This window comes from Mesoplodon mirus, assembly GCF_964341445.2.
Source record: "Mesoplodon mirus genome assembly, chromosome: 12".
Lineage (NCBI taxonomy): Eukaryota > Metazoa > Chordata > Mammalia > Artiodactyla > Ziphiidae > Mesoplodon > Mesoplodon mirus.
In genome coordinates, this window is record NC_138988.1 from 12956071 (window position 1) to 12969562 (window position 13492).

Consider the following 13492-nt stretch of genomic DNA (forward strand, 5'->3'; position numbering starts at 1 on the left):
GGCCGCCGCCCTGTCCCAAGCTCCTTTGCGGGTAAACAGACATGGCCGGCGAGGGAGATCCGCAGGACGCTGCGAACAACATGGGCAATCACTTGCCGCTCCTGCCCGGTAACTGCCCGGGCCCGGTCCCTGACGGCGGGAGGGGGCGAGGCCCGAGCCGTGAGCGGTATGGCGGGGCCGGGGAGGCGGGCGGGCGCTGTGGAGCCAGCGGGGCCGCGCCGGAAGCGGCCGCGCATCGGGCCGCCGGCCAGGGACCCAGTAGCGGCGCTTCTCCCAGCGGCTCGGTCCCCCGGGTTGGGGACGAGGGTTTGGGGGGCGGGGAGGGCGTCTCCCCCAAAAGGCAGGGATCCCGTGCTCTCCATCCTCCGTGTGCCCAGAACTTGGCTCCCAGGAAATGGTCTGAAACTGGGTCGGGGGAAGAGAGGGGGACTGGGACAGAGCTCAGCAGCCCAGACTTTTCCTCGACTTCTTCCCTTTGATAAGGGTGACAGCTACCATGTATTAACTGCTTACCACGTCACGGGCCCTGCCATAAGCGCTTTGCATGCGTTTCTCCGTTTAATCCTCTCCACATTTCTTTTCTAATCCTGATTTGGTGGGTGAGAAATGGATTGGCATATTAGTGTGTAAGGTCACACAGTTGTAGGGCCAAGACTCCTATCCGAGTCTGTCTGCATAGCTGGTGTCTCTTAACCACTTCACGGCCAAGACAGTATTTGGTCTGTTCTTAGGCACATAGTTCAAACACATGGTAGAACAAGCTTAATTAGAGATACTTAGGACTGTGATATTTTCTCTCTCTTTTATGTTTTATGAAAATTTATACTTTGGACTTACGTTGGAATACTGGGTACAAAAAACCCTGGAATAATTGTATAGTTTTGTCGTGGAATGCTCTAGACAGGAGATGCTTTCCAAGAGGTGTATCAGCCAAACTGAGACTATTAGCTGAGTCCCTTCACTGTGTGTCAGGAAGTGTGTTAGGTGTCCTGGAGATGAAAAGAGGTATGATACACAGTCTGATACCTGAGGAGGTTTATCATCTATATGAGGCTCCTGAATATATAACTAGCAGAAGGCCGTTGATTTAGGCCAGTTAAGCAAATGCTCTTACCCTCCATCAGAGGGATTGTTCAGGGCCGAAACGGATTGGGGGAAAGCCCTGTGGGGTATACTGGAGACATCCAAAAGCCTATAACTTAGGATAGGCTTGCAGAAGATAAGGCCTGGAATCTTGCTTCTCTTGCCAGTGAGACTGGGGGTTTCTTCCGTGGGTTGCAAAGAAACAGTTGTGGGTTTCAGACCTAAGAGAAGCTGTTCTTGGAGGACTAATTTGCCCACTGGGAGTGGCGTGGGTTGGAACAGGAAGAGACTGAAGGCATGCCTTCCATATAGGAGGGACCTTTTCCAGAGAAATAAATCAGGATCAGACTCAGTGGTCGATCCGGAAGCAACCTAGCTGAATTGAACTTGACTGAAGAGCTGAGCTGTTTTTTCAGAGACATCAGCCCCGCTGTCGGTGCCAAAGCCAGTGTGTCAGGGAAGATGCTGATCTGATGTTCTGTTGGCATCCGCATGGTGCTCCTGCATGAGATGAGTCATCACACTTCACCCTGGAAGCTCTCAACAGTCAGTGTGTTTTGTCAAAAAAAATTGGGTGCGAAAGGGCTCAGAGATTGTCAATACGATAATCATGCTTTTGCAAATGATACATGAGTTTTATTTGTAGAAACATTGGATTGTCCATACATCCATGTAGAATGAATTGTTTTGAAGAGTAATCCACTTTAAATGCTAAGGAACTAGCTTAATATTTAAGATTCGAAGAATCTGTCCCAACCAAACAAAACATCAATAGATAAACAGCCAAGTGGGGGAAGTGGGTTTCTGCCCTATATATGAGAGAGACTACTTTGTGTAAGGAAATCATTTAGAGACGGAAGTTGGAACAGTTAAAATGTAAATTTTAAAATTATGAATTCTAGTCTTTAAGCTAAAATTTGACCTTTTAAACTCTGTGTAATAGAGCAATAAAGTGTCAAAATGCTTAGTGAAAGCCATGCTGTCAGAATTGTGAATGCAAGGAAGTAGATTCAGAATATTTTTGTCATCAGTTTAGATTTTTCTTTGTTATCTCTTGGTCTCTTAATGAAATTTCTTTGTGCTTAGGAAAATTTTGTATGAAGTGTTCAACCACTGAACATTTGAATTTAAATTGAAATAATTATGTTGTTCTCTTTGACAAAGCTTTATATCTAAGGAATTTATAAGAATTGATAGATAGTCCAAGGCAATTGCCATGTTGAAAAACATTTATATTTTCTTGTCAGGGACCTAGCTGGAGGTGGTTTGATTTAAATAATGATATGCACAAAGGAAAATAACTATTTTGGAAAGACATTTTATCCATTTAGAAGTTTATTTGGGGGCTTGCTTGCTTCCTTCCTTCTCTCCCTCTCTCCTTCCTTCTTTCCTTCCTTCCCTCCTGTCTTCTCCAGAAACTCTTTAAAGTTAAACGTTTGAAAGAACTTTAGAGATTGTTCTTGTTCATGCCTGTCATTTTCCAAATGAGGGAACTAAGGTTTAATCAGGTGGGATGAATTGTCTGAGGTGTCAGAATTAGTTCCTAGCAAGGGAGAAGAGGTAAACCTCGTCTGCAGAAGAACTTCAAATCATTTATGCAGGTAGTCCCCCTTCAAGGAGCTGGAACATAATCCCTGCTCCTTAGATGTGAGTTGTCCCTAGTGATTTGCTTACGAAGAGTACAGTGTGGAAAGGAGGGGGAAGTAGCTTTCCGGTGGAGAAATCTGGCTATCACTGCCTCATCCAGGTGATCAGGGTCAGCTTCAGTAGTTATAAGTGACATCGACAGTGTGCACCCTTGACAGGACATGGTGAACATGGCTCTTCACCTCCCTAGGCTTCCTCCCCAAAACACAAATCCTAATTGAGGGACATCCTACAAAAATGCCTGACCAGTAGTCCTCAAAACTGTCAAAGCCATCAGAAACAAGGAACGTCTGAGAGACCAGCCCCGCCCAGAGGAAGCTAAGGAGACATGACAACTAAATGTAATGTGGTGTTCTGGATGGGGTCCTGGAAGAGAAAAAGGATATTAGATAAAAACTAAGGAAATCCAAATAAAATGTGTTTAGTTAACGGTAATGTGCCAATGCTGATTCCTTAGTTATGACAGATGTACCGCACTAATACAAGACGTTAGCTATCAGGAAATGGATGTGAGGTATGCAGGAACTCTCTATTATCTTTGCGACTTTTCTGTAAGTCTTAAACTATTCTAAAATTAAACATTGATCTAAAAAAAGTTGTTGGTGGCAGAGTGCAGCCTAGACCCCAGCCCTCAAGCTGCCTCTTCACAGTACTGTCCAGATTCCCAAGTGTGTGTGGTGTTTACAAGAACCTCTCTTTTCATGGGCCCAGAATCCTCATGAAGGAATTATGTATTTGAAAGGGAACATAGCTTTTACATGTTCATGCCTCTGTTTTTTGTCTGTTTTTCTTTTTCCTTATAATATTGTACTTTTACAGCAGAGGATGAGGAAGAAGATGAAATTGAAATGGAAGTTGAAGACCAGGATAGCCAAGAACCCAGGAAACCAAACATCATAAATTTTGACACTAGTCTTCCGACATCACATACAGTATGTAATTTTGTAACAGATCTAGTATGATAAATACGTACATTTAACTGTAGGTGAAAGTTCTTGAAAACGAATGACTGCTTTTAGCATTACTGGAAATTACCTCACACCAGAAGTTGTGGATGAGGACGTGGGCTCTTGACAGTAGATAAACAGTCTTAAGCTGTAATTTTTAAGCAGTTTGATACCATGTCTATTACTAGTTGTAATTCTTTAAAGAATTGGTGCCCTTCTTACGTCTTTGCTAGTAATGGGGCTACTAAAGTACTTCTTATTCTCTGTACCACTGGGTCCCAGGGTGTGATTTAACATTCTAGCATTTTAGACTTGTCATTTATGCTCTTTGGACATAGAGATGTCTAGCTTAGTCAAAATCAAATATCCGGTTGGCCAAAAAGTGCCTTTGGTTTTTAAGTGAAAGTAAAAGACATTTTTCATTTTCACCAAGAACTTTATTGAACAAGGTATTCACCCTGTTGTTCCACTACCTTCTGCCATTTTTTAGGCAACTTCATGATTCCATCTTCCCAAAACTTTTTATCTTTTTGAGCAAAGAACTGTTCCAAGTGCCTTTTACAGTCTTCCAGGGAATTGAAAATATTTTTCCATTAAGAGAATTTTGTAAAGACCAAAATAAATGGAAATCCGAAGGTGCAATGTATGGTGAATACAGCAGATGAGTCAGAACTTCCCAGCCAGGCTGTAACAGTTTTTGCCTGGTCATCGAAGAAACATGCGGTCTTGCGTTATCCTGATGGAAGATTATGCATTTTCTGTTGACTAATTCCGGATGCCTTCTGCTTTCAGTTGGTCTAATTGGGAGCAGTACTTGTTGGAATGAATCGTTTGCTTTTCCAGAAAGAGCTCATAATAGAGGACTCCCTTCCAATCCCACCATATACACAGCATTACCTTCTTTGGATGAAAGCGGCCTTTGGTGTGGTTGGTGGTGGTTCATATCGCTTGCCCCACGATCTCTTGCATCCGCATTATTGTACAGTGTCCACTTTTCATCACCTGTCACAATTTGTTTTAAAAACGGAACATTTTTGTTACATTTCAGTAGATAATCGCATGAGGATATACGGTCAAGAAGGTTTTGTTCCCTTAATTTATGTGGAACCCAGACATCAAAGTGATTCACATAACCGAGCTGGTGCACGTGGTTTTCAGTGCTTAATTTGGATATTTTGAGAATGTCGGCTATCTCCCACGTGGTATAATGTTGATAGTTCTCAATTACTGTCTCGATTTGATCGCTGTCAACTTCAACTGGTCTACCCGACGTTGGAGCATCGTCCAGCGAGAAATCTCCAGCACGAAACTTCACAGACCACTTTTGAAACGTTCGCTCAGTCACAGCATCTTCTCCCTCCATGGCACAAATCTTTTTTTTTTGCGTTTCAGTTGCATTTTTACCTTTCTTAAAAATAATAAAGCATACTGTGATGAAAATGTTGCTTTTTTTCTTCCATCTTCAATATTTAAATGAATACACAAAAATTCACCAATTTTGATCTGTTTTTTTTTTTAAATGCACGCTGATATGACAGCTGTCACGATACAGTCTGACAAAATTGTTTCGAGTGAAGTTGAAGACAACTAAGCGCTCCTAGAGCCGTCTTACAAAAAAAACGAATGAACCTTTTGGCCAACCCAATATTTTGAACTTAAAAAATGCTCTTGAATTTTTATGTATGTGAGAGATTCTTCACAAGAAATTAGAAATTCTACTTTTAAGAGTCAAAAATAGATTTTCATGTGGGAGCTGATACAGCAAGTTTATTATTTAAATATTTGTAACCTCTGTGTGTGTTTCCTTATGCTGATTTGCTGTTCAGTCTGTTGAGCTTGCGTTTTTGTCCCATATCTGTAATGACACTGACCCTGTGTGTGTTCCTCTGTAGTATCTGGGCTCTGATATGGAGGAATTTCATGGCAGGACTTTGCACGATGACGACAGCTGTCCGGTGATTCCAGTTCTGCCCCAGGTGATGATGATCCTGATCCCCGGGCAGACCTTACCTCTTCAGCTTTTCAGTCCCCAAGAAGTCAGTATGGTGCGGAATTTAATTCAGAAGGACAGAACCTTTGCGGTGCTTGCATACAGGTAAAATCCTAGCGCTAACTGACTTAACACTCTCTCATGCAGTCCCAGGAGAGGTGGTTTTAAAGCCAAAACTGATGACTGTTCTGCATGTACAGGACATGGGATGAGGTTGCAAAGTAAAACATTTGGATAAAAAGTGTGAAAGTGCAAGTTGGAGTATTCTGGTATGATCATTACCATCTAAATCAGGCTTTACCTTTCCCACACATTTGAACTTTCTGGTATTTGAAAGGTTTTATATCATTAATATTTAATGAAAAACATTTCTAGAATCTTATTTTCAAGAACTATCTTTATTTAAAGAAAAAGAGGGCTTTACATTGTAATGTAAAGTATTACTTTTACAGAAGAGCAACTAGTTATTTCACCGTCTCAAAATTCCTAAGCTGTCCTTTTACAGACCCGTGCTAAACTGAAGCTGAATTTCAAGTATCCCATGACAACTAGAGGAAATCGGTGGTAGAGGCAGGAAATCCATACAGGAAGGTCCCCCTCCAGCCCGGCCCCCAGTACTGTGCTGCCCATAAGCAGCAGAAAGGATGGTCTGCTGAATAAAAGGAATGCTTGGTTTGGGAAGTGAGAGTTTAAACTCCTGTCAGTCCTATAGGTCATTTTTAATGCCTAGCAATCTATTCTGTTCCTAATGGGCTCTAATGGTACTTCCTGAAGCCTCTTTATGTATCTCAGTTCCCTGTGTGATTCTAAAATACATAAAATTAAATAGCTTTGCAATGAGAGCAGATGGCTATAAATTGTTTTCCCATGTGTATTGCTTTTGTCAACTTGGCATATCTGAAAACTAAATGTTCAAAACTGTTTCCTTTTTTAAAATTTACCTTGGAAGTAACGTACAGGAAAGGGAAGCACAGTTTGGAACAACAGCAGAGATATACGCATATCGAGAAGAACAGGATTTTGGAATTGAGATTGTGAAAGTGAAAGCAATCGGAAGACAAAGATTCAAAGTCCTTGAGCTCAGGACACAGTCAGACGGGTAAGAAACACCATCTGTCTTAAAGCTCCTTGAACATCATAAAATGAAATGGTTTTCTTATATTTTTTCTGTTTTGCTGACCCTTCACATTTTGTGACTTTTAACTAGTTGTTCTTTTCCCTTTGAAAGTATAGCCTCGGGGTTTCCAACTTTGCTGTGCATCAGATGCCCTGGGAAGTTTTTAAAACTATAGATGCTTGAGTTCCAACCTCCCCTCCCATCCCTAGAGAGCCATCAGTCTGGGAGGGTGGCCACAGCATCGTTTCTGATGGTTTCTAGGTGATTCTAATGTCCCTTTAGGTTTGGGAACGGTAATGTAAACCCTGCAGGCAGTGTCATGTGGGGCAGGGCTTCTTTGGGGTTGAAGACCTCTCTTCAGATTGAAAAGGGTGGGAGGTCAGAGCCTGGCAAGCTGTGTGTGGCATTCCTGTGCTTGGGGAGCCATGGCGGTCAGCCTGCCGCCTGCTCCTTCTGGGCTGTGGAGGGGCGTTTACACGGAGTGCCCATCTCCACCGTGAATGTGCTCTCACCTGTAACGGGTCATATACTGAAGAAGTGACTAGGAAGCACTTGTCATCTCTGTGCCGTACACAGTTTAGAAATTCTCAGTGTGTTCTGTTTTAGCAGTTAACTATTCTGGCATGGCTCTCATAGTTAGGGTTTTTCACAAATTTAAGGAATACCTCATTTTTAAAAAGGCAGTTCACCTTTGCTCTTAAAACAAACAAACAAGCAAACCTCCCCAAAAAACCACACAGCATATTGTCCTCAACACTGCACGTTTCCTTTCATAGGAGTGGTTCTTAACTATGGTACCTAAGAATCACCAGTGAATCACCAGTGAAGTCTTAGAAACAGATTCTTGGGTCCCCCCAGCCCTAGTGAATTGGTCTCTTATCTGTAGCCACGGTTGAAAATCTTGTCAGGTCTCTGTGTTGCACAGGTAACGTCTTCCGAACACATGGACACTCAGAGGGATCTTTAAAGATTTAAAAAAGAATATGAGCTGCCTGTGGGCAGTAACTTTGTGTCTGTTCTGTTCACGTAGTGGGCATTCATAAATATTATCGAACTGTGAAAATATTGAGGGGTCAGCCACCCTTTGGAGCTTGAGAGAGCATAGAAGAAGGAGGGGTAGGGTGCCAGAGCCCTCAGGGGGGTTAGTGCTACCCCCCTGGTGACCCCCACCCAGAGCATTCGCTGCACAAACCCTCCGAGCACTGAACACAGTGTACTGTCATTGTAGGGTTGTGTGTCTCCCTCAAGAGGCGAGCTGCTCAGGACAGTGGCTGAGACTTCTATGTGTTCTGCATTTAGGACCATCACTGTTACGTGAATGAATGAAAGAGTGTCTCCCGAGGGCTCTGCATTGAGACAGCTGGCAAGCTGTTTTGTTGCTGTGGATTTTACTAACAGCTCCATTTTTAAAGTACTTCCTATCCTCATGCTTATAAAATTTTGAGTATTTGTGAATACTGTATTCCAGAAACCATAATGGCAAATTGACTTGGGGAAAAGTATACTTCTGAGACTGTCGACATCAGTGACTTGTGATTGTGGACAACTAGTTTGAACACAAGATGGCAATAGACCCTTAACTGTGAAAGCAAGTCAAGGGATATACCTTTGACTCTAGTAGAGATGAGCGTGAAACCGATAGGGCCAGACGGGACTGGGAAAGGGCCCATTCTCTGTAGTATCCCTGAGACCCACTTACACGGCCTCTCACAAAAGGGAGTCTGTCTTAATTTAAAAGACCTCCACGGAGTGAGAATCCTCTGTCTCCACTGTCCTTCTGGTCCTGCCACTACCTTCACTGGAAATGGTGAAACAGAAGAAACTATGGAGATAATCTAGTGGGAGCTCCTCTTTTTTCAAATAAGGAAACGAAGTGCTAGAGAGGTAAGTAATTTGCCTAAGGCCATACAACTAACAGGCACCAGCTGGCTGGTTCTACATCCCTGACTTCCAAACCAGTGCGCTTCCCACTAAACTTGAATTCCTCCATCTCACGTTTGCACCTCAGGCCAGTTTCCTTTTCTTTAGTAATGCAGTACCAGGTAATAGTCATTTGTCTTCCACATAAATGACTCTTCATATGTAAAAAGCATACTGCTACTTTTCCAGAGTGAGTCTTTATTTCTGTGGCATCTTCTGAGCACATGGAAATTTATTTGAAAAATTAATTTAAAAAAATGGAAGTGTATCATTGAATCACCGTAGGACTCTTCAGGAGTTCCTGAGTATTTATTACATGTAGAGAGGAAAAGGAGATTAATACTCTGTTTGGAATTACAAAAGAAGCTCTCTTACCTGTCATAATTGAGATGAATAATTTTTAGTGAAAAGGGTTAATTAAAAATAGAAGTCATAAAAATTTACATATATATATCTTAAACATTTTATTTGAACTTAAAATATATAAATGTCCCTTCATTCATTTTATGTTTGATGGAAAGACAGGATACTTTCTTCGAATTGGGTCTGCAGATTAGAGATGGCACTAGTCTTTCTTGCATTAACAGCTTTCATTGTGCATCATCTACCTGCAGTTTATACCTGTAGTTTTTCTTCAAAGAGAGGTTCTGAAGATACTCACAAGGCTGGCTGAGCACCAGAAGCCTTGCAGATTTGTGCGCTTTTTTTCTTACCATTAGAATTGTCTGAACCTAATTTGAAAGCATTTTTTTTGGCTCAACCTAATATTCATTGAAGCAGTTTTAATTCTGTACTTATATTTTATCAGTTGCTATAATATTTATATAGCTTGTCAAACAACAGGATTCTACTGTATAGCCCAGGGAACTATATTCAGTATCCTGTGATAACCATAATGGAAAAGAATATGAAAAAGAATATACACACACACACACACAGATGTGCACACACACACACGTGTGTGTGTGCGTGTGTGCATCTGTGTGTGTATATAACTGAATCACTTTACGGTACATCAGAAATTAACACAACATTGTAAATCAACTATACTTGAATAAAATAAAATTTAAAAGAAAACTTCCACTTCAAAAAATATTTATGTAAATTATGCAAGTGTAATCACAAAACAACTGCCATAAACAGGTCAGGAAGAAATAAAACTAGTTTATGTTACAACCAAAACTCAGCTGCTGGGAGAAGAAGCAGCTGTGTGCAGCAGACCCTGGGCGGGCTTCACAAAAGGAAGAGAGAGCAGTGCTTAAGCCTGTGAGGCAATTCAGACAGCCTGTGTACAGACTAATGATTAATACGATCACTAAGCTGATTTTTCAGTAGCATTAAAGTTTTTATCATAATAAAATCTTACATACTAGGTGGGTAAAACATAATTCTTATTCAGTTACTTTTGTTTTTAATGAGCTCTGATAACATAAGAACATTAGAACGTAGTTTGAACATAGTCAGACTTATTTTACCGTTTTCCAGAGTCATGTAGACATAAATTTGAGCTTGCAGGAAGGAATTGAAGTTAGTGGAGTGAGTCTAATATTATCGTTAAATTAAAGCTACATATTTTCAGACACATTTAGCTATTTTCATTTAATAAATCAGAAGAAGTATCAAAGTATCGTAAGTTTTTGTGGGTTGAGACAGTGGTTACAATGAAAGACCACTTTAGAATTCCTAAGCATGATTAATAGTGAAGCAGAGACTTGTCATATTTTTGTAATTATTTTGTAATATATTTGACTTCATCAGTCGGACAGTGTTTTGTTCCAGCGTTTGGATATGTTGATACCTTCTGCATTTGAAAAGGTATGCTAGGAGGTAAAATGGCTCATAAGACAATGGTTCGGAGGTACAACCTTCCTCTTGGCATTAATTCATGATGAGATGTTTGCAATTATGATATTCTCAAGTAGCATTCTAGAATGATGACTTTACTGTCATGAGAGTTGAATTTTAAAGTGAAAAAAGATAATATGATGGATATTTTGATTCTTTGCATATTCAGGGTAAATGCTGAGGAATGAGAAAAGGAATGCACATAGAAATAAGGCTACATGTAATTCTTTAGTCTTACCTAATCTTATCCATGTAAATGGGTTCTTGATTTCTCTTCCTTTCTCTACCGACTCCTCAGGTTCGGTGATTTATGAGAAGGCATAGTTGTAAGAGTCGGGCAATGTAAAGAGACGGGGCGAGGGGAGGGGCGGGGTGTCTAATCACGTCTGAGGAATTAATTTAGAAGTTATCAAGGTAGGCATAGGGGTTGGTTGTATATTGGTTTTTTAAACTTTGTTTCATTTATAGGCTATCTGAAATGTAAAAATCTCCATTTCCATTCCACAGTGAGAGAAAAAATCTTAGGTTACCTTTGGTTTTAACTTTGGTATGATTTATGAAATATAGTATTTTTTGAAAATTTCTTGTATCATAAGAGCATTTGATGAATACGTTTAAGAAAGAAGACTGTGAAACTCTTAGTATTTAAAATTACCCGTAGGGCCTCCCTGGTGGCGCAGTGGTTGAGAGTCCGCCTGCCGATGCAGGGGATACGGGTTCGTGCCCCGGTCTGGGAGGATCCCATATGCCGCGGAGCGGCTGGGCCCGTGAGCCATGGCCGCTGGGCCTGCGCATCCGGAGCCTGTGCTCCGCAACGGGAGAGGCCACAACAGTGAGAGGCCCGCATACCGCAAAAAGAAAAAAAAAAAAAAAAAATTACCCGTAATGTTTAGAAACTTAATAGTTGGAGTTAAGATTATCTAAAAAATGAACAACATGCCTGGTTCTCTTTATTTCAGAATCCAGCAAGCTAAAGTGCAAATTCTTCCTGAGTGTGTGTTGCCTTCAACCATGTCTGCAGTTCAGTTAGAATCCCTCAATAAGTGCCAGATAGTTCCTTCAAAACCTGTCTCATCGGAAGACCAGTGTTCATTTAAATGGTGGCAGAAATACCAGAAGGTGAGAAACTTATTTTTTATGCCTCTTCAATAAAACAAAGACAGGTCGCTTTTTTCCTGTTTAAGAAACAAACACAAACCACTCTCATGATTTCCTTCCCCAGACTCCTTCTGGACAATACTGTAGCCGCGTTTGATCATGCTGGAGCTTCTAAAAATTTCATAGGCAGCTGTTTATGTAAAAGCAGTTTGCAACAGTAGTAAAATGTTACCATACTGTGAGGTATTCCAGCTATTGTGCCTGTAAGTTATGTATTAATTCATAACTCGTGGTGTTAAGTTCTGCAGGAGTCTCTTATTAGACTGTGGTCAGATGAGATGCTGGGCTCTTGAGTCATAAAACGCTTTACCTCAGAAAAAGCGTTTGGGAGAGCGCACAGGAGTGAAGCGCGTTTGCCTCCTTCTGGACTTCTGAAAGGAAGATTTTTTTTGCTCTTTTTGTACAACACTATTGACATCACAAAAATTGGCTTGAGACTAGGTGCTCTTTAAAAGTATTGCCTGTTGGGGCATTAATTCCTGTGTATATCCTTTTGGCTAGATCATTCTTTCTCTTAGAAAAAATACTGATGAAGCTTGTTTGTATGCATTTGTGAGATGTATCAGTTATGAGTATAAAATACCTAATATTTATGATTTCTACCTAAAGGAAAAAATTTACTAGTTCCTAAATTCAGAATCAGTTGGCTTTTTGAGATTTATCTTTTAAAAATATGGAAAGACAGTTTTCATAGTAACCTGAAAAATCCTGTGCTCATCATCCTTTACTCTTTGTCATGTACAATAGTGGTTTTTAATTTTGATGTAGATTAGCATAGGATCCTAATTGGATGTGATTAGCATATATTATTCATAAGAGGGTCTCATACACTAGTCACTGTACCTCCACTTTTAGTGGTCTTGCAGTAGAAGTCATCCGGTTTCCAGAGAGAGCTTTGTGCAGGATGGGTGGCTGACGGGCAGCAGGCTTGTGACTGGCTTTCTGTAGGCGCCTTGGTCTCGTTATTTTGTGTTTCAGCTGACCAGTCTGTGTCATGATATACTGTGGTTTAATTCGTGTTTCCAAGGAGATTCTGATGGGAAAGTTTAATTAGACAGCTTGAAGTTTCCCAGGTTTTGACACTAAAATTTTGGAAGGTTTCAGAATATTGATATGCCATAGGTTTACAGTAGCTTTTGTGTAGCTGTGCAATACCTGTATTTTCAGACTCGATACAGGCACTTTAAATATCCTTTTACTCTTGTTTATTTTAGCAGTAGAACAGTGGAAGGGTTTGCTGTCATAGTCATTTTCAGTGTAACTGCTGAAATAAGTGTGTGGAGGACAGCTCTGTTGGTACGTGGCTCCGTGGAGCGGCTTTGGAACGCGTGGAGTCATTTAGTGCCTAACAGTGTGTCTGGCACTGGGTGGTGCTGAGATGTGGTTCTTTGGTGGGGTAACCGCATCAGGGTGTGCACCTCCACAGCCTCTCAGTATTTACACAGCTGTGTAGTTCAGTCACTGGATAAGTTTTCAGGAGGTAGGAAGTATTTTGATTTATATAATAGCTCTTCCACACCAAGATTTTTGTTAAAAACTCTTAACCACTTATAATCTTAAGTTAACTCTTAGCACAGCTCTAAGCATAGAGTGAGAGTGATTGGAGTTAATTCCTGACTTCAGTGCTCTGGGCGACTAGTTCCGTGTTCTCTTTGCAGGTCCTTGCCACCTTAAACCTGAACGTGGGTTAGGCAGATAAAACTTTTTACATGTAATTTTTGTGTGAATTACTGATTAAACTCTTCCTATTCTGTGGTTAAATCACCTCCACATGTTCACGTTGAA

At 40.9% G+C, this 13492-nt stretch overlaps 1 protein-coding gene across 4 annotated transcripts in view; it reads left to right on the forward strand.

Annotated features, from left to right (window-relative positions):
• CRBN (cereblon) overlaps positions 1-13492 on the forward strand; it is a 27411-nt gene continuing 13919 nt past the window's right edge. For 2 of the 4 annotated variants that reach the window (XM_082637412.1, XM_082637411.1), the window contains exons 1-5: positions 1-108; positions 3550-3662; positions 5570-5772; positions 6617-6766; positions 11509-11668. In XM_082637412.1, coding sequence (XP_082493538.1) covers positions 42-108; positions 3550-3662; positions 5570-5772; positions 6617-6766; positions 11509-11668 — 693 coding nt within the window. In that variant the 5' untranslated portion in view covers positions 1-41. The remainder of the gene's footprint in view (positions 109-3549; positions 3663-5569; positions 5773-6616; positions 6767-11508; positions 11669-13492) is intronic. The other 2 variants (XM_082637410.1, XM_082637413.1) reach the window with 2 other exon arrangements.